The sequence below is a fragment of the Hippichthys cyanospilos genome, chromosome 16 (genome assembly GCF_059441005.1).
Source record: "Hippichthys cyanospilos isolate Australia breed blue-spotted pipefish chromosome 16, RoL_Hcya_1.0, whole genome shotgun sequence".
Lineage (NCBI taxonomy): Eukaryota > Metazoa > Chordata > Actinopteri > Syngnathiformes > Syngnathidae > Hippichthys > Hippichthys cyanospilos.
This window is the reverse complement of record NC_142384.1, coordinates 13848636-13873497: the sequence shown is the minus strand read 5'-3', so window position 1 is coordinate 13873497 and position 24862 is coordinate 13848636. Positions and strand designations below refer to the sequence as shown.

At 41.3% G+C, this 24862-nt stretch overlaps 1 protein-coding gene across 3 annotated transcripts; it reads right to left on the bottom strand.

Moving 5' to 3' along the window:
• Nucleotides 1–411: 411 nt before the first annotated feature.
• Nucleotides 412–24749, bottom strand: llgl1 (LLGL scribble cell polarity complex component 1). 3 transcript variants are annotated; one of them, XM_088436058.1, is made up of 24 exons: nucleotides 24369–24748; nucleotides 21505–21602; nucleotides 14151–14232; nucleotides 13909–14069; nucleotides 13462–13608; nucleotides 11397–11559; nucleotides 10913–11048; nucleotides 10397–10451; nucleotides 10051–10205; nucleotides 9746–9966; nucleotides 8478–8545; nucleotides 7960–8134; nucleotides 6277–6381; nucleotides 5486–5778; nucleotides 5262–5412; nucleotides 5026–5164; nucleotides 3888–4201; nucleotides 3629–3820; nucleotides 3479–3551; nucleotides 3283–3397; nucleotides 2981–3045; nucleotides 2239–2371; nucleotides 2072–2154; nucleotides 412–1501 (listed from the first exon to the last, which is right to left on the bottom strand). In XM_088436058.1, the coding sequence occupies exons 1-23, from the start codon at nucleotides 24447–24449 to the stop codon at nucleotides 2076–2078; spliced, it is 3201 nt and encodes a 1066-aa protein (XP_088292184.1). In that variant the 5' UTR covers nucleotides 24450–24748; the 3' UTR covers nucleotides 412–1501; nucleotides 2072–2075. The 3 variants fall into 3 exon arrangements, with proteins under 3 accessions (XP_088292184.1, XP_088292185.1, XP_088292183.1); XM_088436059.1 differs by lacking the exon at nucleotides 24369–24748 and adding an exon at nucleotides 22732–22889; XM_088436057.1 differs by having other exon boundaries at nucleotides 9746–10205; nucleotides 24369–24749.
• Between the last annotated feature and the right edge of the window lie 113 nt (nucleotides 24750–24862).

Sequence of the window (24862 nt, the reverse complement as noted above, 5' to 3'; positions counted from 1 at the left end):
CCACCTACTGTCTTGAGGTGAAACAAGTCAACAAAGAATTTTCTGTTAGCTAACGTAGTTTGCTGCTCAACGGGATGGTGCAAAAATCACAGTAAAATCAATGTCATGAATCCTATTAAAATACATCTAAAAATGTGTAATCATAACGGTTTTATATGGTCCAAAATTTGGACAATTATTATTTTTGTAAACAAAATCTCGCACGTCCAGCTGCAATCACATAGAAATGTCAATCGTCGCATTTCCAAATTGTACGTTTTAACCATCTGCTGGAATTTTTTTGACATTTGAATCTTTTATATCATAAAAAACAATAAAATCAAAGGAATTGCCATAATTTGTACTGCCACAAGGTTAAAGGTAAACTACCGTAATATTCTTTTTGTTGCACATAATCCAACAAAAACAAGGTGACTTAGAGAGTACATTTTATTAACATTCACAATCCATCAGCTGAAATGCTAATGCTAAATACTATTCAATATCACAAAACAGAATGACAAAATAAATCATAACGAATAAAAAACTGTGCCAGCTGTAGCATGAATGGGTTAATGATTTGTGTCAGTCAAAAACACAAATCTAAACTAAAATCATTAAAAAAACGTAAAAGTGACAGGATTTCTACTTGTTGAGCTAGATAAGTTAGTCGTGAGGTCCCTTTTTAGGCTTGTGATTAAAAGATGCTGGAAGCTTTTTTTTTGTTTGTTTGTTTAGGCTTGAACATGTGACTCATGTCATGTTACCTTACATAAAGACATCGTATGTATACATAGATTTGTTTTTACACAGTAAAAGTTTGACGAAAAAGAGAAAAACATTACTGGTGATGTAAGGCCTGCCGCCAGCATACATTACCCACAATGCACCAAAACGCAAGCCAAATGGGCGCGGTCCTTACACTTATCCAACACACATTCGAGCCCACTTTTCCTTACTCGACAAGACGTCCCATTAAAACCTCTGCGGGAAAAATGGGAGCAAAAAAAAAAAAAAAAGATAAAACAAAATCATGTTGCTCAGTCATAGCAATTGTCATAATCACAACGGTGTACAGTGGCAGTATATGAACGATTCTCAAGCGTCCAAAATTCTCAGGACCTCAGCGCCGCCGTCAAACTTTCACTTTGCCGAAAACCATTAAAGAAAAAAAAAAAGCGTCAGTCTTGAGAACAAAAACCTTCCGAAACCAGCCGCGCAAACTTCCATATAAGGCTTTCTTCCAACCTGTACCATATTATTGTCAGTGTTGGTTTTGTGCAGGAAATCTCCACGCACGCCACGCCACGCCACGCCTACCTCTCCGGAATGAAAGCTAAGAGTGAGCAGTTAATAGTCAGTCCTATGTTAAGTGGAGCCGGTACATGTGTGTTTGAAGTTTGAGGCGCCGAGCAATCCCGCATACCCAAAGCGATGGGGGAAGGGGCTTCACGGTGGACTTGATGATGTTTGTGGTCCAGCACTCAAATCAAGTCCATCCAGAGACCACCTGAGGCCCTCCCTGCAAAACGGTGCCAATATGAGACCGTGAACCGCCAATTATTTCATCTCTTTACACTGATGTACGCTAACCGGTTACCGCGGTTTTATACGAGTAAGGCATAAATCCATACCATAACCCTGTATATACATTTGTTGATGATCAAAGCAGATCTTATTTCTTCCAAGCAATCACGAGGTGAGCGATGCAAGAACGTTGTGAAAAGAATTGACAATATGTTTAGGAATCAAATGCTAGTTTATACATTATCATTTTAAAATCATATTATTCAATTAAAAAGATCAATTGAACCAAATTTACTTGACCAACTTTTGAATGAAATTTTAATATGGCTTGTTTTTCTACTACTATTCAAATTGTGCTCCATAAAACTATTTTAACTATGACAATCTGATGCCATGCCGTAGCACCTAAACTTAAAAAATCGAGGGCTCCTTAAAAGCCTTTCTTATTTGAAAATATATATTTTAGAATCTACTATGTATGGTTTCATGAATTTCGGGACAAAAAAAGCATCAAAACGAATGCAACGATGACCGTATGTCGCTGAAGATGTTGACTGATCATCACCTGTTTAATTGATGAGGATGCCAGCAGGGCGCTCTTCCTCCTCTTGAATGTTCTTCAGGTTGTTCTCCTCCTCGTCCACCGTGCTGCGCGGCAAACCCCGAAAAGTTCATTGTGGGGTTGCGTTTTGGGACCGTTTGAAGAAGTGGCGCTTTCAATCGTGCGCTTACGTGAGGAAGTCTCTGACGTCTTCCACGGTGAGTTCCCCGGTGGATTCCAGAGTGATGTCAGCGCAGCTGAGAGGGGAGTCCAGGGGCGTGTCCGACATGGGGGAGGAAAGCGAGCTGGGGGTCTGCGATCTTCCTGCCGGGGAACAAGAAGCAACATTGCCGCCGAGCTTTGAGTCAACGATGTGATGATTACATTTTTGTCTCCTGTTATATCATATTAGCAGAAAGTCGACCAAGTTGGGTATATCCAGTTACTCCACAGGAACCATGGCATACCATGACTGTATTTCAAAAGAAAAAAAAAAAAAACACACACATACGCCAAAGAACGTGTTGACATACAGCTCACTTGTTCTGCGCGCTAAATACTTATCGCTAACCAGAGGCAAACAATGTTTATAATTAATCCATATAGAGAAATAACAAATAATGAATAGTTATATCCACTCACTTCAATTTTAGTAAATTATATTAAAATCTAAGTGTATATAATGTGGACAAAATGAAAACCGTTGCCAGCATGCATAAAGGTTTATGTCCAAAAATTAACAAAAACCATGACGGAGGCCTCCAAAGGCAAAACCTCCACACTGAGTGGGGGAGACAATTGGTGCGTGCTGAATGGTCACCATGGAGACCAGAGGGGACCCCTACTTGGGTGTAGTTTCAGAGTTCCACGGCAGTGAATGAGAACAAAACATGGCGGACACAAAAAAGGTAGGGAAAGGAGGTCATGGAATACCTTCAGCCTCTCCCATCTGGTTTTTGTGTGTTCCGTTGGCCTGCGGCAGCGTCGTGGCGCCATCGCTGAGGAAACATGAACACACAGTTGACTTCTGCGGCAGATAGAATTTTTGTTCCTTCTTTAGTTTTACCAGCAGCCTGCAGGTGGCAGCATTTCTAAAATGCAGCCTGATGATGCCTTGCAAATGAGTCTATTAAACTATGTACCATTTGTTAGAAAATAATACTTTCTGTTAGAATATTTAAGTGTTTGGGGGAGGAGCTTCTAGAAATCTGTGACGAGCTTTAATAGTGTGTTACCGGGCCAGTGTGGGCTGTGAGAGTCGCTCCAGTGCAACAGAACAGAGTGGTTCCGTGAAGACCTTTGCAGACAAGGAGAACCGTTCATATTCCGAGGGGGAGATCAGGTAGAATCCTGCACACAAACAAGAATTATTAGACTGATCCATCTCATCTCGTGCGATTTGTATCTCATCCTTAATCGTTTGCTTCTGACCTTGTCCGTTCCTGGTAAATACACACGATGCAATGCCGCTGATGTCCTCTTTGCGGATGCAGTCGTAGCGCACCTAAAACCGACACGACGGTAGGGAAGATGAGCTTCAAAAAGAAAACAAAAAGAAGAAGAATGAGGTTTTGGAGTTACCTGTGGCCTGAGGCCAGGTATGCTGAAGAGGTGCATGTCACCCATATTGGTGAGACACACCAGCGTGTGCTCGCTGTAGTCTTCTTGAGCCGTGGAGCTGAAGACCACCAGGGCGACCTTTCTCACCCTGCAGCCCTCGTGAGCCGTGAGCTTGAATTTCGTCTTGGCGCTCACCTTCGGGAGAGAGAACACCTACAGGGACAGAGAGGAATAAACAATGTCACTACTTCTACGGAAAATGCGATTCAAAAGTCGCTACCTTTAGTTGCTCTTCGGAGGCGATGAGCACAGAATGAGGATTGGACATATCGGGCGCAATGGAGAGATCTTGCGAGGCTTCGTAAGGGTCCGGCAGAGGCTTCGCCCGTCCATCCAGCACGGAGATGGACACCACAGGAGCTCTGTGCATCAGCTGGATCTCTTTGCCCAAAACGGCCTCCACGCAAGCGCCGCTCTCGCCGGCGATCCCCCGCTCGGGACCGCGCGCCGAGCCCACGCCGGGTACCTCCAGAGCGTAAGCGTACACGCTGCCCGAGTTGGTGCCGGCCCACAGCGTGGGGCCATGGTGGGTGCCTGGGACACAGTCGGTGCTTTTGAGAAGCTGGAACACTTTTTTATTTACAGAACACACGTTGCAAGCATACTTACTCCTTGCTAATAAAAGGCCAATAGTTAACGCTTTCAGTGCCATGGACAAGAATTCTCGTCGTTTAAAAGAGTAGGAACAATAATAATAACATTCTCGTCAAATAAGTTTTTTATGAAGAGTAGCGGACACCCTTGACTTATATTTACCAACTGAGCACTGTAGTAATAACTGTGACCATTGGCTGGCAGTGTTTTCATACATATAACACAGATATTACCTACATGCAATTCAAAGTAAAGAATGGAAATCAATCTTTCATATGAAACCACCCATATTTACAGACATAGCATACAATATTTTGTCAGCCTTGAAAGATGAGTGAATATGATAACGCTTGGCATTAAAAGAGTTAAAATGTTGCTTTGGGGAAACAATTGTTTTTCGGTTCCCAGAATGCATTATCTTGCATGACAAAAGGAGTTATATAAATTCTCTGTGTTTGTGTACTAGAATGACAAAACCACTGAGTGGCGCTAGCGGCCAACTTATGACATTTGCACACATTTCAATGACTTTGATGATCGGCTTAGCCTGGACTCCATAAGCCCCAACCAAACCTCCTAAGACAAATTATATATGTACAGATGGGGCTGATGCCACTGAACATTTTGAGGGGTTGAAAGTAAATATATATTTATATTTGACGATGTTATGGCCCTTACTAAGTCAACCCAAGTTGGGCGATAATAAGGCCAGGCTAGTGACAAATCCCTGAACACCCAGGATTGAAACAATCAACTTAACGCACCATCTCGCAGAAACGTGTCTGCAAAGCACAGACATCGAACAACTCCCGAAAGCGAGTCGTCCGCCGACCGAGGTTCAATTCTTCGCTGGATGGGAGCCATTTCTTCATGCTCAGCGAGGGCGGCGTTGGCCTCTTGGACCTTTGGAATAGAACATCTTTATTGTCACCGTACATCGAATCGTATTAATTCCGTCGTTAGTTACGCGGTGCAAAAAATAAATAAATAAATAAATCACCTTGCTTGTGGGTGCGGTGATGGTGCGTTTCTTGCCCGACACTCGACTCTTGCGGATCCGCCTGAAACTCTGCCTTAAGGACTTTTTCAAGGATTTGACTCTTGATAGAGGACCCTCCATAGCCAGGGAGTCATTGGGGTGTAAGGTACATCTAAAGGACACACATTTGTCCAGGTAGCGGAAACATACGTAGTTTAAATCCGGTAGTCGTGTCGTAATAATACCTGGCCAAGATGGCACTTCTCCTATGGTAATCAAAGAGGCCGAATCCATGACTGGTTCCAAAGGCGATGAGGTTCCATTCGGCATGCAGCGCCACGGCCGTGACCGAAGCCGGGGGCATGCATTGCACCAGCGCCTGAGGTTGAAAGCCCGACGGGAAAGGGGCGGGTTTGAGGCGCGGCTCCAGCCGGTCGTGGCCCTTCCACGTGAAGCCCTCCCTGTCCTGCAGCAGGTCCACCACCGAGACGTCCACCGTGTGGTCCGAGCACTCGTCGCTCAGGCTCAGCACGATCACCTGACGGAGGCGGAACACACGCAGGCACGTTTAGTAACGCGGCCAAGGTCCGCTGGATGTCGAGCAAGTGGAAATGTTACGCAATAAAAGTTGAAATATTGAACAGGTCAAACTGTTCATTGCCAACAAAACCCAGAGCGGTGGAGATGTTTGAACGTAACCCAAGGATAACAAAACGGTCTCTCGAGGACTATCGCTTACTGTAAGTTTCCCACAAAACTACTGTTACACTCAGGAAGAAAAAAAAAAAAAAAGTTACATCTGACGGTTCATAATCTGGAGTTCATTTTTTTATGCTTTCCGTGTGCAGGTTAGATCGACAGCGCTGCGCTGTAATCACATTATCGCAAATAAATTGCTTCTTGTTCCAATTGATTCGATCTGAATTAGAAATGAATAAATGAATAGGAACTGTTATCGTAACGGCATTAAAATGCATAAATTAGATTAGGATTAGAATCGTGACTTGTATATTGTTTTGATAATGGCGTAATATACCTGGCCAGCAGTGCCTGCCACCAACAACTTGTTGCTGTACTTGCATAGGCTGATCTTCTGGATGCCCAGGCGGGGGTCGTCACTGTACGGATCAAAACAGCCCACCTAGACACAGACACACTTTGTTCGGGAAACCATTGCGATGTAATACATTTATTGAGACATTTGTGTGTGTGTGTATGGCAGGCAGGACAGAGGCCAGAAATACAAAGAGAGCACAGACAGGAGCCAGCTGGAACGCACCAACAGTTAGGTAATCTATAACCTCTGGAAGTTGGAAATAATAAAAAAAGAAGCAAACTTGATTTCCCCCCCAGAATGTACTTAGGAGACTCTAGTCCACCTCTTTATTCAACAGCAACGTTAATCCAATAACACTCTCTTTCCCCTCATAGGAAAACATACATGAATCTTTCTCCCAAACTGAACACACACTGAATTCCAGTAGAATCTCCTGGAAGTCGCTCAATGAAAAGAAGTGGGGTGATGGGTCTGGTTTTCATTACTGAAAAGGAGGGGGAAAAAAGGGAAAGACTCTCATCCCGTTTGAGGGCCCCATTCCTGAACATGCAGCGCAGTTACCGCAGGATACAGCAGATAAGCGTGTGTTTGCATGTAGGCCAGTGCGTGGGAAGAAAAAGAAATATGAAAACACAGCAGACAGGTGTTGCATAGGAAGACACAAAGACCACCGAGTGCATTTCAGCAGTCTGGTCAGGAGAAATGTCTTCTGCTAGTCTAACCGCAATCCACACACGTCTTGACAATGATGTCCAAGCACTCAATTTAAATATTAACCAAGCGCTTCCATCTTTATTTTCTGTCAACACCGAGAGCAGATCAATCTTGCAGCTGGAAAAGTGCACTTGTATCCAACAAACAATAATTTTTCAATGATGTACGTCCTGTAAAACAATTTTCTTAGCAAAGTGAAGTACCCAGTAACCAGTTTAAAAAAAATTCGGGATGAAGAAAGAAAAAAAAGTGTTCTTCGATTTGTGCCTATTTAATTAAACTTTGCAATTACATTCATAGATGTACACTATCTCTTAAGCATGTTTTATTCAGTAACTCCAGAAGATGGATTGTGTTTTATTTCCAGCACATCTGCTCGAATATTGTCACTAAAGACAAAGCACATTTGCATAAAACTTAACTAAATAAAGGCCAGCGATGTTTTGCAAAGGAATAACTATAATACCATTCAGAAATCAGTTGCTTCATGTTCCAATCAATTTGCTCTTGATTTGAAAAGTACTCCCATTTGAGGACCCCTGTTCTCAAGCACAACATCCTTTGTTTAGAGTCCTTTTAAATTAGAGGGGGGGGGGGGGGGGGGGGGGGGGGGGGGAACTACCCCAGATAAAAGGCTTTGTTTTTGTCATGTGAATCGATGCCCTTGATGATTTACATTGCTTTTTTCTTTGTTAAAATTAAAAAGGATCGGGGGGGGGGGGTTCTCTCTCCCTTTCCTCTTTGCAAAATGTAATTGAGAAGCACTGCTTTAGAATCACATTCAAATAACAGGAAAAATATGGCTAGTCCATTTGAAAACCAAACACGTGAAACCAATAAGATGGAGAATTTAGGCCAACGAGTGTGTGCACGTGAGCTGGACTGTTTTGATTTTCATATTGCTCGCGATTTTCGGGAAAAACATTTTCTCATCCGTTCCGTTCTCACCTTCCGGAAGGGAGGCCATTCCTCCTCCTGCTGCATGTCGGGGTCATCGCACGGGTCCCGAGGCTCGTCGCAGGGGTCGCAGTCTGTGTGGAAGACGTTGGCCGTGCTCAATTTGTACAGTGGCGTGAGCGCGATCCCGGACGCGTCCCAGAAACGCACGGTGCCATCCTCGTGTCTGGAAATGCACATTTCGCAATAAGAACACATACCACAAATATGTGTGTGTTTCTTGAAACAACAATTAGGCATGTGATAATCAAATTTAAAAGTGATTACAGTGTACATTGTCTGAATCTTTTTCAAATTCTCTTCTGATTGCTGTTTAAATTGTGGCATCAGCTTTTGAATCGTTGCCACGGAGATGTCGAAAAACCTCCGCTTGCAAATGCTCCCGAATAAATAAGCTTCAGGCTCAAACTGGGACATTTCAAAACGAATTTGTCAATTTGTCGAGACAGAGAATTCCCAATTTGCAAATCACCAAGCGTGTCTGTGCATGTGTGCGAGTGTGCAGGTACCCTGTCAAAAGCAGTTCTTGCTGTTTGGGTGGAGGAGCCAGGTTTTTCCCTCCACAGATAGGCCAGCGCTTCACAAAACAAAAACAGTACATTAGGAACCCCAGTTTGGAGAATGCAGATTTTTTTTTTTTTAATTGCACTATTGTGACGGCAGATCAAAATGCATAGGCTTAACTCACAGACATGATCAAATGAACAAGTATGCATCTGATTTGGTTTTGCACAGAAAGTGGACTGATTTATGAGAGCCCAAGTGTGAGAGTGTCTGTGCAAATTCGCCACTGATGAAACAGCTGATAAAAGCTGCAAAGTCTTTGCAATGCCCTCTGGGTTCACTAAAAGCTGGCTGAACATCACTGCAAGATTAGACTGAGCCCACGTCCCAAAATTCATTTGCTGAGGTAATTACACGTTACTTGTGTTTTGGATTGGATGCACCTCACAGCTAAGATTTAAAATGCGACCGAAACAAATACAGGTTGGGTCAAAAGTACGGTTACAGTTAAAACTGTGCCGTCGTTCTCGGTTTGTGCTGCCACAAAAAATTGTTGATATTTTGAACTGAAACTTGTCAGCCAATATGAGAACAAGACAAAATGATAGAATTGAGTTGAACATTGAAAACAAGATTGCAGTTTTACTCAAGTTCGACTTGAAGGTGTTTTATAACCAGATTGTAAATAAGCAATAAAATACAAAATTGTTCAGCAAAACTGTCGCCCCACCAGTTTCCAGCCCTCAAAACCTTTGGACTATTCTCGTTCATTTGTCTTGAGATGTTCTAAATTAACATTCCAGCTCAGTGACGTACTTTAAGCATTGCCTTGGTTGCACGAGCGCAAAAAGAAGTAAGTCGAAAAGCCCTGCCTGCTCACATTCTTAATGACAAGACTGATTTTACTTCAGTAAAAGTACAACGAGCGGTTTGGTATTAAAAGTTCATACAGGTTATGATACTTTTGTTCATTCTGGATTTTCTGGAGTCAAAAATTCCAAAATCCTCAAATAAACACATTTACAGAATGAAACTACACCAATATTGTAAGGCCAGTACATTGCAATAGCGCTGGTACAAGGTTATCGATTTAAAAAAAAAAAAAAGAAGTGGTGGTGTAATTTTGGAGTTTTCCTTTCATTGTAGACCCACCAGGAACTAGATAGATACTAAAAGAACCTTGAACATTGCTGTATTGCATAAAGGTATATTCAGTTCCTAGAGGTCATATTTACCCTTTGACAGCAAAGCTCGTCATTTGACGTCCACTCACCCTGGGTGCGTGTTCATGGCCTTGCTGCGCTTTGCCAGCGTTGATCAACCTTTCCCAAAGTTTTGGAGGGACGCCGGTTATGTGACAGGAGCATGTGATGGCTGACGAGTGGAGAGGAGCCAGGTAAGGAGTGGGCATTGAAGGCCAACCGGGAGTCTGGAGATCAATGACAACCAGTTCCTCTTCCAGTAAGACCACCAGGGCAGATGGGTCATCAAATTCTAGAGAGAGAATAGAAGCATTAAGAAGGTTTAAAGAGTGTGAATGCAAAGCGTGGCCATTTCGATGATTGGTAGTCCCCTGACCTTTCTCCTGCTCAATATTGTGGACTGTAAAGAAGTCAATGACCCGGGAGGTGAAGTCCAGGGTGACGTGGTCTTTGTCCTGCTGAATGGTCAGACAGTGCCGGTCCCCATAGCTGGCTCTGGGCATGCCTCCACTGTACAACAACACTGGTGAACTACAGAGGAAAACAACAGAAAGACCTGATTGTTCATTTGTTGTCATGGCAACCTGAAGAATGCAATTGAGTTCATGTTAGTTTTTCCTCCAATCTTTGTGTGCATCTTCACATCTTCAAAATAAAATGATGAATTCATAAAAAAAAAAAAAAAAAATGTTAAAAAGTCATTTGTAGCACAAATTACCCACCCAGTATGTGTTGTCCTCCACAGTATTTTGTTAATAGCTTTGCAGGGAAAAGGACCTGGAAAAAAGCAACCACACAAAACATTTTGAATGCCTCAATAAGTGCTTTGACATTTACGCAGCAAACTAAAAAGTATTTTTCCCCCCATATACTGTACGATTTTTATTGCTCATGCTCTTATATTGAATTCCTTTTGTTCAAATCAGTTTTACCCCACCCTTAGTGTGTTTACTAAATGGCGTTTCCTGACAGTTATCTGTCACGCTTTTGCGTGCCATTCCTCCTCTCTGTTGACATAATTGTGGGAAGCACTTTGCGATGCAATATTTGGATAGAAAGAAGAAAGATCGTTCAAATGATTTTAGCGTCAGTTTGACTGGCCACTTTGGTTTCCAATATGAACGCCAACCAAATGGAGCAAATCACAATTAAAAATTGCACATTGCCTATTAAGTTTACTATGCACTTTACAAAAGTATTCCAGCTGTTAAACACAGACAGAGACGAGTATTTCTCACCATATGGGATGGTAGAAGACACCGGCTGCTGATTGTTGCCATCCCCGTTGGCAACAGCCCACACAGAGTAGCCACCATCGCTATGGGAACTGACAAATAGGTTTCCCGAACATTCCCACACCAGGCTCTCCAGTTGCTGTAGAAGATTTATGTGGAAAGGTATTGCATGGGTAAATTTTGCGACAAATTTCAGGCGCATAGGCTTGATTGCACCAAACAAGGTTTCACTTTAAAACCACGTTAAATAATAAATTTAAATTCTGTTGCAGCAAATTCCAGTTTGATCTGTGACTGAGCATTTATTCACACAGAAATTTGAAAAGGTTTAACTTTAACAACGGCTGCATTTTTTTTAGGCAGATAAAGCAAAAATAATGTTCCCCAAAGAAAATTAAGACAGAATTAAACCTCTTGAATTTTATAATGAAGTTTTTTGTTTTTAATTGAGCATTTGTTAAACAACACCAGGCACTTGCTTTAGTACCTGCTTGCCGAGGAAGAGTTGTTCAATTTGCCGACTGCCCACATCCCACAAGACCACCAGGCCTCGGCTGTAGCCGATTAGAATTTTCCCCGCTTGCCGGGGATGCTCCTGAAGAGATTCCACTGGCCCTAATGACTTCCCACATCTGTAGTCGTCTGGCAGGCTGAAAACATTGAATATTTGTTTAACAGAAACATAACTTATCTGTAGCCTTGCATTGTAGGGACTAAATATTTACAAGTAAAAGCAAATGGACTGTCAACATTATCTTAAGATTAATGATCCCATGATGCACAGTAATAGCAAACGATACATTACAGAAATTACATTGCATACAAGCAAGTTTGATCACACCCAGAAGTGGACAATAAATGGCTGCCATTGTGCTTGGCGTAACCTGATAGGCTGCTATTGTGGTTGAGAGCAAGTTCAGGAACAGAAGGAAGATGTGAACAGGGAAATGCATGTGAAAGTTGTCAGTCTGACGAGTGGTAAATCGAAAAAAAAAAAAAAAGCCCCATTGGCACGTTTATAGTGATTCGTATTATTTGTAAGGAGATTGCTTACCAAAGAAGCAGCTCAAGCTTAGCCTACCACATAAATGCAAAGCATCCAGCAACAACACTTTTTTATCAAAGCACAACCAAGCATAACTTCAAACCATAAACTGAATGTACATTATGGAGCCATTGCGTGAACACTAGCTGAGGTTCCTCCTCCAAAAACACTAGTGAGGTCGATAATAAGCAGGATTGTGAGCCGCTGCACCTCGCCAACAAGACATTCCTCTGAGGCAACGGAGGAATGTTCAACAGGACACACCCTCGAGATGTTGTAGGATTCTCTCCTCATAGGACAGGGAGGAGAGTGGGAGGAAACAGTGGTTGGACAGTGCAGGAGGAAGAACATAAAAACATAGTAGTTCGGAGATCTTTGCTGGATCCACTCATTGCAAAAAGAAAGCAAAGTCTCGCTTTGTCTCCACACACATACACACACACACACACACACACACACACACACACATCCAGTTGCTTTGATAAGGTTCAACAAGGAAGATCCTCTCCGGAAGCACAGACGGAGAAACTTCCCTAACACAGAATTCCATTGTCTTTGGAAGTATTTTTAGGGAATCCGGCATCCTGCTAAAGGGACTCGGGGATGAGCCTGCATGTGTGTGCACGCATCTCCGTGTTGTATATTCAGCTGAAACACTTCCCCAACCGGAACATTACGTGTTGGCAGCTGGTAAAAAGCCTCACTGTGTAAAACCTCCCATCCTCTACACACACACACACACACATATCCTTATCAAGGTCCTCATTAGGCCTCTGTCCTGCCCACTTCCTTCGACGAGGCTGCTTAATGAGGGGTTTGCTGGATCAGGCAGACAGTCACATAAAACTGCGACATCGCCAAAGCTGATAAAAATGAACATTGCTACCTTGACATGAAAATATAGAAATAAGAATCCATCAACAGTTTAGTTCCAATCACTGTAACAAGCATACAATTTACATGAATGTATCTGTAAAAACGGAATATTTAATCTCGAACTAATGTCAGAATTTAACTGTCACTGCCCATGACTGAAATAGACATTAAGATTGATTTTAACTGAATATGTTAAAAGTTAATAAATGTTCATGTACAATTAACACCTTTAAAAATGACTTTTTCCTTTGTTGTCAACTGAAAGTGACATCACGTTATTATTAAAAAGGCATCATATTTGTTGTCAGTAAAAGTAATATTTCATTTCACTTAAATTGATAACTACATCATATTTCTATGTACGATTAAAAAGTATATCATCACATTTTGCAACTTCCTGTCGATTGAAAATGACATCATGCATGCTCAAGATAACAACCAATCACGGCTCACTTTGCCAATGTCACATGATCAAAAAGATGAGTCATGATTGGTTGCTAAATGAGCCTTGAGCACATGTCATTTTCAGTCTCAGCAAGTGGAAAATTGCAATGAGTGTTTTACTGCTGATAATGACCAAATATGTAAAGTAGACCTTAAAAAATTGTGAAGTCATGCGACAGGGTCTCACCTCTGCGTGACCCGATCCAGGAGCAATGTTTGGCTATCCTTCAGCGACAGACTGGGCAAATCCAGGAAGTACACGCCACCTCCCTCTGTTCCGATACAGAGAAGGTCACATGACCTCGGCAGGAGGAGGACAGTCACTCGTGTGATACTGGAAGTTAAAAAGGAGAGGCGAGATGAGTCTTCGGACCGCTGTCGGCAAAGTAATTTCCATCTTAAGTAGGAGCAGGACGGGATTTAAGTGCTTCTGCTCTTTACCGTTTCTTTATGACATAAAGTGTCAGCACCTTAATGATGGCATTAAAAAAAGGTGAATTTAACATGCTTGTTTTTTGGTAGAAAACTGCCACTGTTTACAAAACAACTGCATCTTCTCCATGATCAAATCTAAAGATGACAAAATGCTCTAACATTCCACATAAAATAAATGAAAACCAACACTGATCATTACCTGCAGCTCTCAATGCCAGGTCTTCCCGGAAGGCTGTAGCTGCCCACTTCCTGTAAATTGACCACGCCCTCTCTCTTAACCCCTCCCACCTGCCTGGGGGTTGTGGCAGTCAGTTCCCACAAGTGAATGGTATTATCATCCAGAAGTGACAGCAGGCGGCCCTATGACAGACATAACACCATAAAATATTCATATAATATAAAGTATTGATATTAGCATGACATTAAGGGCTTTGAGCTTACCTGTCCAGGAAGAAAGTGAATTTGTATGACAGCAGTGGTGTCCTTGTGTAGTCCTGTGAACTCCACACCAGGTGCCCCATAACTGAGCTTATTGTTAAGATGAACTCAAATAACTTTGAGAAGATATAAAAAAAAACACAACACATTTTGTATTCAATACATATCTGTAAACTTACACTATCATTGGATGTGAATGTGAGAACCCCATGACCAAGACAAATAAAGAGTGATTGTGAGCTGTAAAGCCAATGAAAAAAATACAAATTTAATGCAATGCTAGAGAGGTCATTACAGTGCCAAAGAAAGCTCTTAGTAATTTCCAGCACCAGCTGACGCAAATGTCTCAAATAACACCACTGTGCGTATGTAATCAAGAGCAATTTTCGTCGGGTGAATCAAGCACAACTGATATAAAAAACACAAAAAAAACATGGCATGTAAACAGTGTAAGAATGTCACTGAGAATTTGAAGCAATCTGCTGCTTGCTAAGAATTTTTGATATTATTTCAGTATTTTAGATATATATTTATCCAACAGTAGAGAGTTCCAGGTCTCTAAACATTTGGTAGTATACAAGATTTTTTTTTTATATCCACCTTTTTCCTTCGCCCCATTTTGTAAAAGTAAGTGTGATTTTATAAAATGAATCCAGAAACTGTTTTTAAACCAAAACAACATATTCTAAGGATTTGGTTGCTATTTGATGAGAAAAGATTTAAGTGTAATATTTAATTGAAACATCATTATTTTCTTTTCAACTCTTGATTGATCTTAATCTTTTAATGTAAACGAGGTATATTTTCCTCTGATCGTTTTGTTGACATTCCCTTTAGCGTAGCTCCATCTAGTGGATGCTTAATGCAACCACAACCACTGCTGTAGCTTCTATTCTGTGCACCTCACAATACACGCCTCTTATTTGTAAAATATTTGAGCCAATCGAAGTTGCGCCTTATAATCCGGTGCGTCTTATAGTGTGGAAAATACATTACCTCATCAGACAACTCCTATTCAATCATAAAGTACTGTTTGAGCAAATTGGGTTTTGGTTTCGGGAAATGTATGTTGTTGTTTGTTTTTGTTTTTTCAGAAGTGAATATCAAACTATTAGTGTAGTCCTCCATACTTTTCAGTACACAAATGAATATCAAACTATCAGTGTAGTCCTCCATACTTCAGTACACAAGAAGCTGCACTCAGTTTCAAAAAGGTCGGCGAGCCCTGAAACAGACATTGACACCGTCCTGGTCGGCAGCACTTCAAAAAAGGAAGCGGGCCGTTGGTGTCAAGTGAATGTCACAGAGCACAAGTGTTTAAGGCAACGGTCGATTAAAGAGAGAAACACAAACACGCAGCTGAAGTGTGACAACCACAAGCGGTCCACAAACAGTATAACACTCCGCAGATGCTTCCTGGAATCGGTGATGATGTCATTGATGGAGCCTCATTTACCATAATGGCATTGTGTATGTCTTTCAGTCATTTCCCTCCTCAAAAACGTATTTTCCACACTACAACTCCTCAATTGTCAAATACATCCATGCATCAGTGGTTCATTAATGCAAATACATGATTAATAGATTATTAATCAGGCGATTATCAATTTTGGCGGCATTTTCAGCAGTAATATTTTTGTCTATAGTTATTTTTTAAGTACAGTCAATACCTTAAAAACACATTGCTCACAGACTGAAAATGACACGTGCTCAAGGCTCAGGCAGCGACCAATCACGGCTCAGCTTGTGAATGTCACATGATCAAAGCCAGGTGTTGCCATTTTCAGTCAACAGCAAGTGGAAAATGTAAGACGGAAAATGAATCCTTTTAACTGCTGAAAACGGCAAAAGAAATGTAGTAATCTACAATGACTTGATAATTTATTCCTTTTTTAGGAAACTTATATTTAATGTAAAATTGTCAAATGCTCAGAATTTCAGCTTGAGACAGTAAACATGTTTTCGTTCTCTGTCACACGCTGAAAAAGTTAGACACAATACCTTTGTGTATAATCTCAACAATTTGCATTACCATTGGGAAATGATGATCAGTATTTTCGCATATTTTCTAAAATGTTACAGCCCAAAGAAGTAACAAACGTAATTTATGTTTTAAGCAATAAGCATCATGTTTTTGAATGAAGGCATTCAAATGAAAACATGTTATGATTCACTGATTAATCAAAAAAATAATTGACCATTTAATCAATTCATTAAAAAACTGTTAGTCGTATTGTCCCTTGATTCACGTTTCAAACAGGCCATAAACGGTGCTTAATTCAAGGGAATCAAACTCGTTCAAAAAAGTGACACATGAAAGGAGCCAGCGCAAGCTAAGAATCTTTGCCAAGAACATCAGAGACCTCAAACAAAGGCAAGTGCGCACAATGCAATGAAGCCCGATCATATGTGACAAGTTGGGAATATCAGCGAGGCAGTAATTAAAAAAAAAAAAAAAGAAAAAAAATCCACTTTTCTCAAAAACAAGCACAGAGGGCAGAGTTTACCGGTAAACAAAACTAAAATCAAGAATGGGAGATGTCTCCTACATCTTGTTTATCGTGGCTAACCTGTTGAATGGCGCACTGTTCATCGATCGGGTACTTTGCATGACCCCCCAAATGTTAACAATGGCGCTCTACACAACTCACAATCATCGAAAGTCTCCCTCTGACATACACACACTCGGCCAGTGATGCAGAAAGAGTGTTAGCAAGGATAAAGCGATTTCACGGTCTGAATACAGACAAACAGAAGGCATTGTCCTCCACGCACACACAACAGGCAGCACACTCGTTGACAGACGCACACACACACACGATATGGATATCAGGAAGGAAGGTAGACACAGGATTTTTGTAAAAAGATGACCAAAACATCCATACAAAGTAACTCGGCTGTAAAGGGTCAGATTTTTAATTGACTTGGAAACATCGGCTGGCTTTCTGACACCAAACCAAACTTTTGAGATGTTTGCTGAATGACGGCCTGGCCTAAGAGCGAGCCAAACAACTCCACCCACCCACGAGAGACGCAATCCTCATCTAATTTGCATCCTTTTGCCTCGACTGGGATTTCTTGTGTCCCACTTTCCAGAGATGCAACAGATATACTTGGCTTGGAAATCAAGAAGCCAAGCCTCAAGAGTTATGCAAAGATCTACAAAAAGACATCAATCTTTTGCAATACCCCAGAAAATGCCACGTTTTTCCATCTTTTTACAAACCCATAATTTACACACATGAAATCTAAAAGCTACGCCTTTTAAAAGACACCTCGCCAGAATCGACTCTGGGTTTTGATTTTTTTATTATTATTTTTCATCTAACATGGAAGATAATGAACACGTTATGATCTATATCTCAGTCAAATCTCATCGGATCAGGATGCTTATACCAGTGGTGGTAGGCCGTGTGATTTTTTTTTTTTCAGCCAAGTAATCCTAATCCGAGTAAATCATTTTGGATTTTCAAATAAATAACTAAAAGGACAAAGTGACAAAAAAAGCATACAAATTTAAAATGTACTTTAAATAATTTATGTTCTAATTGATTTTCTCTTAGTTTGCAAAGAAAACGGTACTGTTCCTGGCATATGGGGATTTTAAATGGGAAAAAATGAATGAAAATGAAAAAGATTTTCTGATACCTACAGAAACCCTGTTAAGACATCTCACGTACCCCCATGGGTGCTCCTAGGAGAACCGCTGGCTTATGGGATTTAATCGCTAATAGGATTTCAGTCCGATCTAGTTCCAATACGCTGTTGGAAACCAAATCTCAGAACCAGTTGTACCTTTGAGATCTGCACTCTCAGTGAGCTTCCTAATTAACATGTCAATTTGAAGAGATGTTTCCTTTATTCAAATCAGTGCACACTTAAAAACCATTTTAAAATGCCAATCTTCATTTACAGAGTACGCAACTTTTCCGACTTTTGTCTGTTAAATTACAAATTACGGTGCAGCCGCGCACAACATCAAAGTTCTGTGACTGTGTAAACATGAGCTCATCCTCAGGATGTTAGTCACAGATAGTAGAAAAGTGCAGTCACAAAGTTTTAGTATGTTTCAGCACATACAGCTCAAGGTACAGTACAATCAAACTTTGCTACACTTGTCCAGTCCCGAAAGCATAAAATCTTTGGCTAAGCAAAACCCTCTTGTCCGATGTGCTGAGATGGAGATTTTTAAAGTCCTCTGGTCAGTGCACTTCATCCCAGGCAACTGGTTGTCTTGGAAACCGATTCAAAAGCTCCCTTTATTAAGACGAGACTGTGCAACAAAGCTCTTACTCAAGATCTACACGCACACACACACACACACACACACACACACACACACACACACACACACGGAGGGTTAACCCAGGGCACACATTCCACGACAGGAGACGGGAGTCCTCGACATTGCCCCGCCACCCCCACATCTTATCTCTCGTTCCATTTCTCTTGACATATGCACACAATCGTATGTTGAATCAGAAAAAAAAAAAATCACTTGGATTGCCCCACTTTGTTCTCCGAGCCCCCAGACTGTTGTTGAGGCAGAAAATTTGGATGGTAATACGACTCTGCCTTTGTAAACACAAAGCGTGTGAGCGAAATAAAATCCTTCAGCGTATGATTGGGAACAAGAGGGAAGAAATGGCAAGTTTACAACAACATACAGTAAATATTATAATGCTTTACTCAGCATAGATGTCCACCGCCAGCTTTTTGAGAACCCTTTTCCCAGGTGATCCAGACATCTGGTACTACTGTACAGTTTAAAAGAGAACAAGTACGCTAGCATGGGCCTCCAGGTCAAGCCCATGTCCGAGAGTCTGAGATTATTGAAGAATGTAAATATGGCAGTTATGAAACAAAATTTAGAAGTGTGTGATCCAGCAGAGAGCTCACGAGATGCACTTGATTGTTTTGCTGTGAGTTTAGGGGGTGTGTGATCTCTGCCATATTTTTATTTGACACGGTTGGTTAAGTGTGTGGTATTAGCTCAGGTTGCTGCAAAATTTCTACTGCACACTGTGCTGATTTACGACTCGGAGTGTATTGCTTCATCTGACATGTTATCCTAACATTACACCTCAAAAAATGCATTTCAGATGTTTCTGCACCGTTTATTCAAGCGCAACGTTGCCCCAATGCAAAGTATAAAACCGTAAAAATTGTCAACCGCCACAGGAAACAGATTGCAGGTTTCCTCTAGTAGTGATGATAAATGAAGATATTGCAATATTAAAACTGCCATGGTACAATACGAGAAGGAGCATATCTGCAACAAATAAACATTACTTTGCCCAATTCAGTTAATCACATCATTGTGAACTATGTTGAGCATGATGCTTTCGCCACTAAGCCAACAAGAATGCGTGACAATGACATGACTGAAAAGTTTCAAATTTCTTGGTCACTGCTGTTTGCACAAAAACACAATACAGGATTGTGCTTTCTCCCCAATATCATGAGACAATTTGCATGCATTTAGTCAAGAAGCATTTAGCTTTTTGCAATAGGTTGGAATATTCAGTACTGAAAATGAAAATGTTTTATGTATAAAAAGCCATCGGGATCTGCAGGTGGGGCATGGCAGCCTATTGAATGAAAATGACACATTTTCAAGTTTTCCAGATTCCCTGTGGGTGTACTTTTTTTTTTTTTAACTTTGTCTGCTTAGCAGTCTGCGCTGACTTTCCAGAAGTTCCTGCAGCAGCTGGGACTTTTAAAAAATGAGGAAGACGTGCAGGCATTTTGCTGTATCAGTCATTTTAGAAGAGAGCTGGAGTTCGTTTTCCTCCCATCTGTCGCTCTTATACAGTACAGCGCTTCTACACGGCCGCTATTTATCTGCATCGCTCCATTCCGCCATTGCTCATTCCATCACACTCTCTCTCTCACTCCAATTGCCTGGTACCACCAGTCTGTCTTGCTCATTCCCCCTCCTCTCTGGCACTTTAAAAAGCTGCATTTCAAAGAGCTGATTCTCTTGTCTAATGCACGGACACACAAACACAGCTTCTTCCCACACAATGATAAATGAGTGCATATTGGCCAAACGATTGTACAGTTGCTGTGCACACACATTGGCATGCTGCTCGGTCCGGTTTTTTTTCCCCTGCCCCTCACACACTTGCAAAATACTGTAAATATGCAAGCACCATGTGAAGAAACCACACGGCACAATATCTGACCTGTTCCTGGATGGTCTATTAAAATCCCATTTCTTGAAAACAAAATGGGCAAAAGAATCAGAAACTAGTAGACAATTAACCGCAAAACCGCCACGGTAACGGGGCCAGCGATCACCACCACACAAAAATCAACACGTCTATTATGTCAAAAGGAAGGAATTTGGTAGGGTGCTAGAATTCACTTGGCCTCAACCAAAGCAATGCATTTATGGGGATCTCAAGTTCCATGAGTGAAATTGCATATGGGCTGATTATGTTGTGTTTGTTTTCCTTTAAGATCCAATATTGTTGGTTCTAGCTGTCAGTTGAGTCAGCACACATTACAGCAAAAAGATCACACTGGTATCCATCCAACCCAGGAGTTTGTCACCCTGGGACGCAAACTTCTCGAACTTGCAAAGTTGAAACTCACTTTTATTGAAGTAAGTTGTGCATGTCTGATTTGTAACTACAGGAAATATTTGCTTGAAATTATTGTTGCCAAAGGACAGGAGGCTCAGCAAGTTTTTAAGTCCAAGGGTTCACCTACTTCCTCCTTGTACCATGAATATTTACATGAAATATGAAAACATACTAGACTGGTGATGATCGATATTTATTTTAACTGAAATTAAATTCAAACTTGGCAGCACACCTTTTTTGAGACTAATCTCTCTCCACAAATATTTCCCATGTGCTGAAAAAGCACATTTAAGTGATCAGTAGGCACAGCAAGCATTTCAATGAACGCAGTACAATATATTATCTGCTAAAGTAAGTATTTTAATGGGTGCCTTCTCACTGCATTTTCGGCATGTTTTACTGTTGTAAAATTGTACAACTGTGGGTGGGATTGGCTCGACATTTTTTTTGACACACACTTAAAAGCAGGTATCCGCAGCAAGAAAAAATTGTCCTCAATATTTTGACGGAGATACCAAAATGACTCGTTTCAGTCCAACTTGAGTCATTTGAAAGCTTAAATATGGCCGATTTAAATGAATGAATTAGCTACAAGGGAATATTATCAGATCATAATGCAATTATTATTATTCACAATAGCTAAGACTGAAAATTGATAGTACTTTGAAGAGACACTTGACAGCTATTCATCGGCCTGTACTCGATGCCGATTCCTACCTCCCACGTGAACTGCTCGGATGCATCAACTCAACCTGGAGTAAGGATACACTTTGACGGCTCCTGCCTTCGTGCCAATTGCCATGAGTTGGAGTTCGGGGTCATAGGCCAACGCGCTGGGCTGATGTGGGAATCCATGCTCCACCGTCTGCAAAAGTGACCCATAGAAGACAACATTGAACACACAGATTTATGGTCATCTTTCCAACAAAAGGTGGATGACCAACAAGCAACTGTTTCAGACATGGCAACCGAGCCACACGCATACGCACAAAGCCTCTTTCGACGCTTCCGTAAATGAGAGACCAAATGCATTTTATTTCAGGCAAAACATTGAGGACACACCCTGTCATGTCTGCTTTTGTTTACACAGGTCAGACTGAGACATCGCGAAAGGGAGGAGACCCTTTATAAAGTTCATGGAGAATCCTCAAAAATGGCAGCGTTGCTTTATGGGTTGACGGCTTTCTCGGTGACTAAGTGTTGGGAGAGGACTTCTTTGATTTAAGGAGGGAAATAAAGCATGAACCTTGAAGTCTTTAAGGGTCTGAGATGCACAAACCCCTGTTGAGAAACCACCTCTGTGTCAGTTGTGGCAGCTGGTCTCCGAGTCTGACCTTAAAAAGTATGTGCGAGCCTGTTTGTTTTCACAGCACAACCCACTCTTTATTGACCAGGACCATGACAAACAATTTTGAAAGACACCGAGTAGGAACCTTAAACGCAATTACGCAGTTAGGATTTCATTTGATTCTCAGTGCGGTAATGTTTGGTCAAATATCTGTTTTGAAAAAAAGGATCAAAAAATTGACCAGCCCAAGATAAATTGCGTTTGACTTTGGAGGCTTTGCTCTAATAAAGGAAATTAGAAACTTAAAAGCGCTTGAGCTTCAGTGCAATGACACACACAATGACATACACATTCTTTAAGGTCTACAACTGAAGTCTGTGTGTCCTTGTGTTCAGTATTTTGTGTATTTGAATGTGAATACGTTTGGGCAGCTGTATGGCATGCTCTACTCTACGGGTGACACGCTGTGCAAACTGAGAGGTTCAAGGCTTTCGTAAAACTCAGGCAGTTTGTTTTTGCACAATAGATTACCTTCAACTGAAATGGAAGATTTAAGGCCATCAATACAATTCAGACTGCTGCGACATTTTTTTGTGTCCCGTCACCATGGAAATGTTAGTCAGAAACAAGTAGCAGCTAATAGTGTTAAAGTGGACAATGTTTAAATAAATATCACTTTTTGTTATATATTAAAACTCAGTATTACCTGACAGTAGCTCATGGGTGAAATCATCAGCAAAAAAGGCCAGCTAGTACCTCTAATTTGAAATCTTCCAACGCAACAGAGTAAAAACAACCAACCGGATAGAAGGCAGACAAGTGTAAATCATTTGCCGTACATTGAACAATCACTCCAGGAACACTCGCGTAGCCTCAACAACTTTGCTGAAACTATAATGTAATATCCGCCTTTGAAAAAAAAATAAAAATGCCCACATTTATTTGAAAAAAAAAAAAAAAAAGGTCAACACAAGCAAAAAAGAGAACAAAGGGACATCAGCTCTGAGAGAAGAGAATTTACAAGTAATTACAAATAATCGTCATTTCAGTTTAGTTTGACCACTTTTTGTTTTTTAGAAGTATGGCTGAGACAATGAAAAATAAGATAGCACAATATACTTATGAGGAATGTTCTATATCACTTTGATCAGACCAGTACAAATACTAAATTTTGGTAGTCACCGATACCACTAGTATCTTTGATGGACAACATTGCGCCGAAAAAACAAAATCAAATGAGATATTTTACTATATGTCATTAGATGCAGTGAATGCAAGATTGAAATGGTATTTTTTTCAACACCACATTATAGTGCTGATTAGGGATGTTCAATACCACTTTTTTTTAGAACGATACCCGTATGAGTATTTAATTTGAATAGTTACTGTTCCCACACAAAAAACATAACATAAAGACACACCTATTCCAAAATGGCATTTTACTTCAAATTCTAGAATACGAATGGCAATTTTCTACTCTTCTAATATGTAATTTCAAGTTCACGTTTGTAAAATTGCTCCCTGAGAATGGCTGCCATACACTTTCAAATAGGGCCAAGTATTGGCTAGATAATGCAATTTTGTATCAGTACTCACTAGGCAGATTGGCAAGATATCGTGTTGAAAATTGGCAATTTACAAAGTTATATATTTCTGTATTTATGTTTCAATATTGTGATACAGTGATTTTTTTGCTCAAGGTTATGATACCGTCAGATTCTGATATCGTCTCATGACTCGTACTGGCTCAACCAGAAAAGGTTATACATTATATTATTGAGTTACTGATCCAAAATGGATCATCTCTTTTGCTAGGATTGTCTTTAGATGTTTAGATGGAGAAACTCACTTTTGTTTTTACTCCAAAACAAATAAAATGGCCATTAAGATTGATTTGGTTTGGGGATACGGGTGCGGATGTGATGACACTGTGAACAACATAAAGATAAATAAAACATAATGCATTTTTTGGCACTTAGTCAGGTCACAAATGACTTGTTGACGCTCACAAATTGGGATAGATCACTACACAGTTCAACAGTTTAATCCTGCTAATCTCCAATGATGACGATCATTCTAATGAGTTCTACTGGTAAATCAGTTTCGGTCTTGTTCATATGGGACGCGGGCCTTTGGCCAATTATTACCGCGAGCAAACAACTGAAGGCAGCGGCACACAAGTTATCAACAAAGCCCACCGGCTTGCGCCACAGCACAAACCGCGGGGGTCACAGCTCATTTGGTCAAGCCCGTAAACCAGTAAAAAATGTCGAAAACGATTTGCTTCATTTAACTGAGACTTGACGATCACTAGTTGTAGTTTGTCTCCTTCCGCCACTTTACCTTGCTGAAGGCGAAGAGCTCCTGTTTTATCTTCTCCCTCTGCGGATCGGTGCCCTGCCTTCGAAATCTAAACTTCATCATCTTGCAGCCGGTCTGGAGGGCACAAGTGCGGGAGGATACGCAAACTGGAGCGGGTATCACCCGGACGAAGCTAAACTAGCTTACTAGCTTGCCGGCTAGCCCATGCAGAGGGAGCGCGAGGCTTATGAGGCTGCGACGCAACTGCGGGCTGCGGTTCTCCTCCTTTTTAGTCCGTCTGGCTCCGCTCGGCTCGGCGATGGTTTGGCCACCGCTCCCCCTTTTCTCGATTCACACGGATCCCATTGTTGGTATCCAATGGGAGCGGAGAAATCTGCGGGCAATTACTCAGTGACGCCCACACTGCCAATAGCACAGCGTGGGGATGTTGGGTTTGTAGCACAGTGCGCGCCGGATCGGATTTACGTTTTGTCGACACCTATCGGAGGGGAGGTCCAACGGCATGCCGGTATACA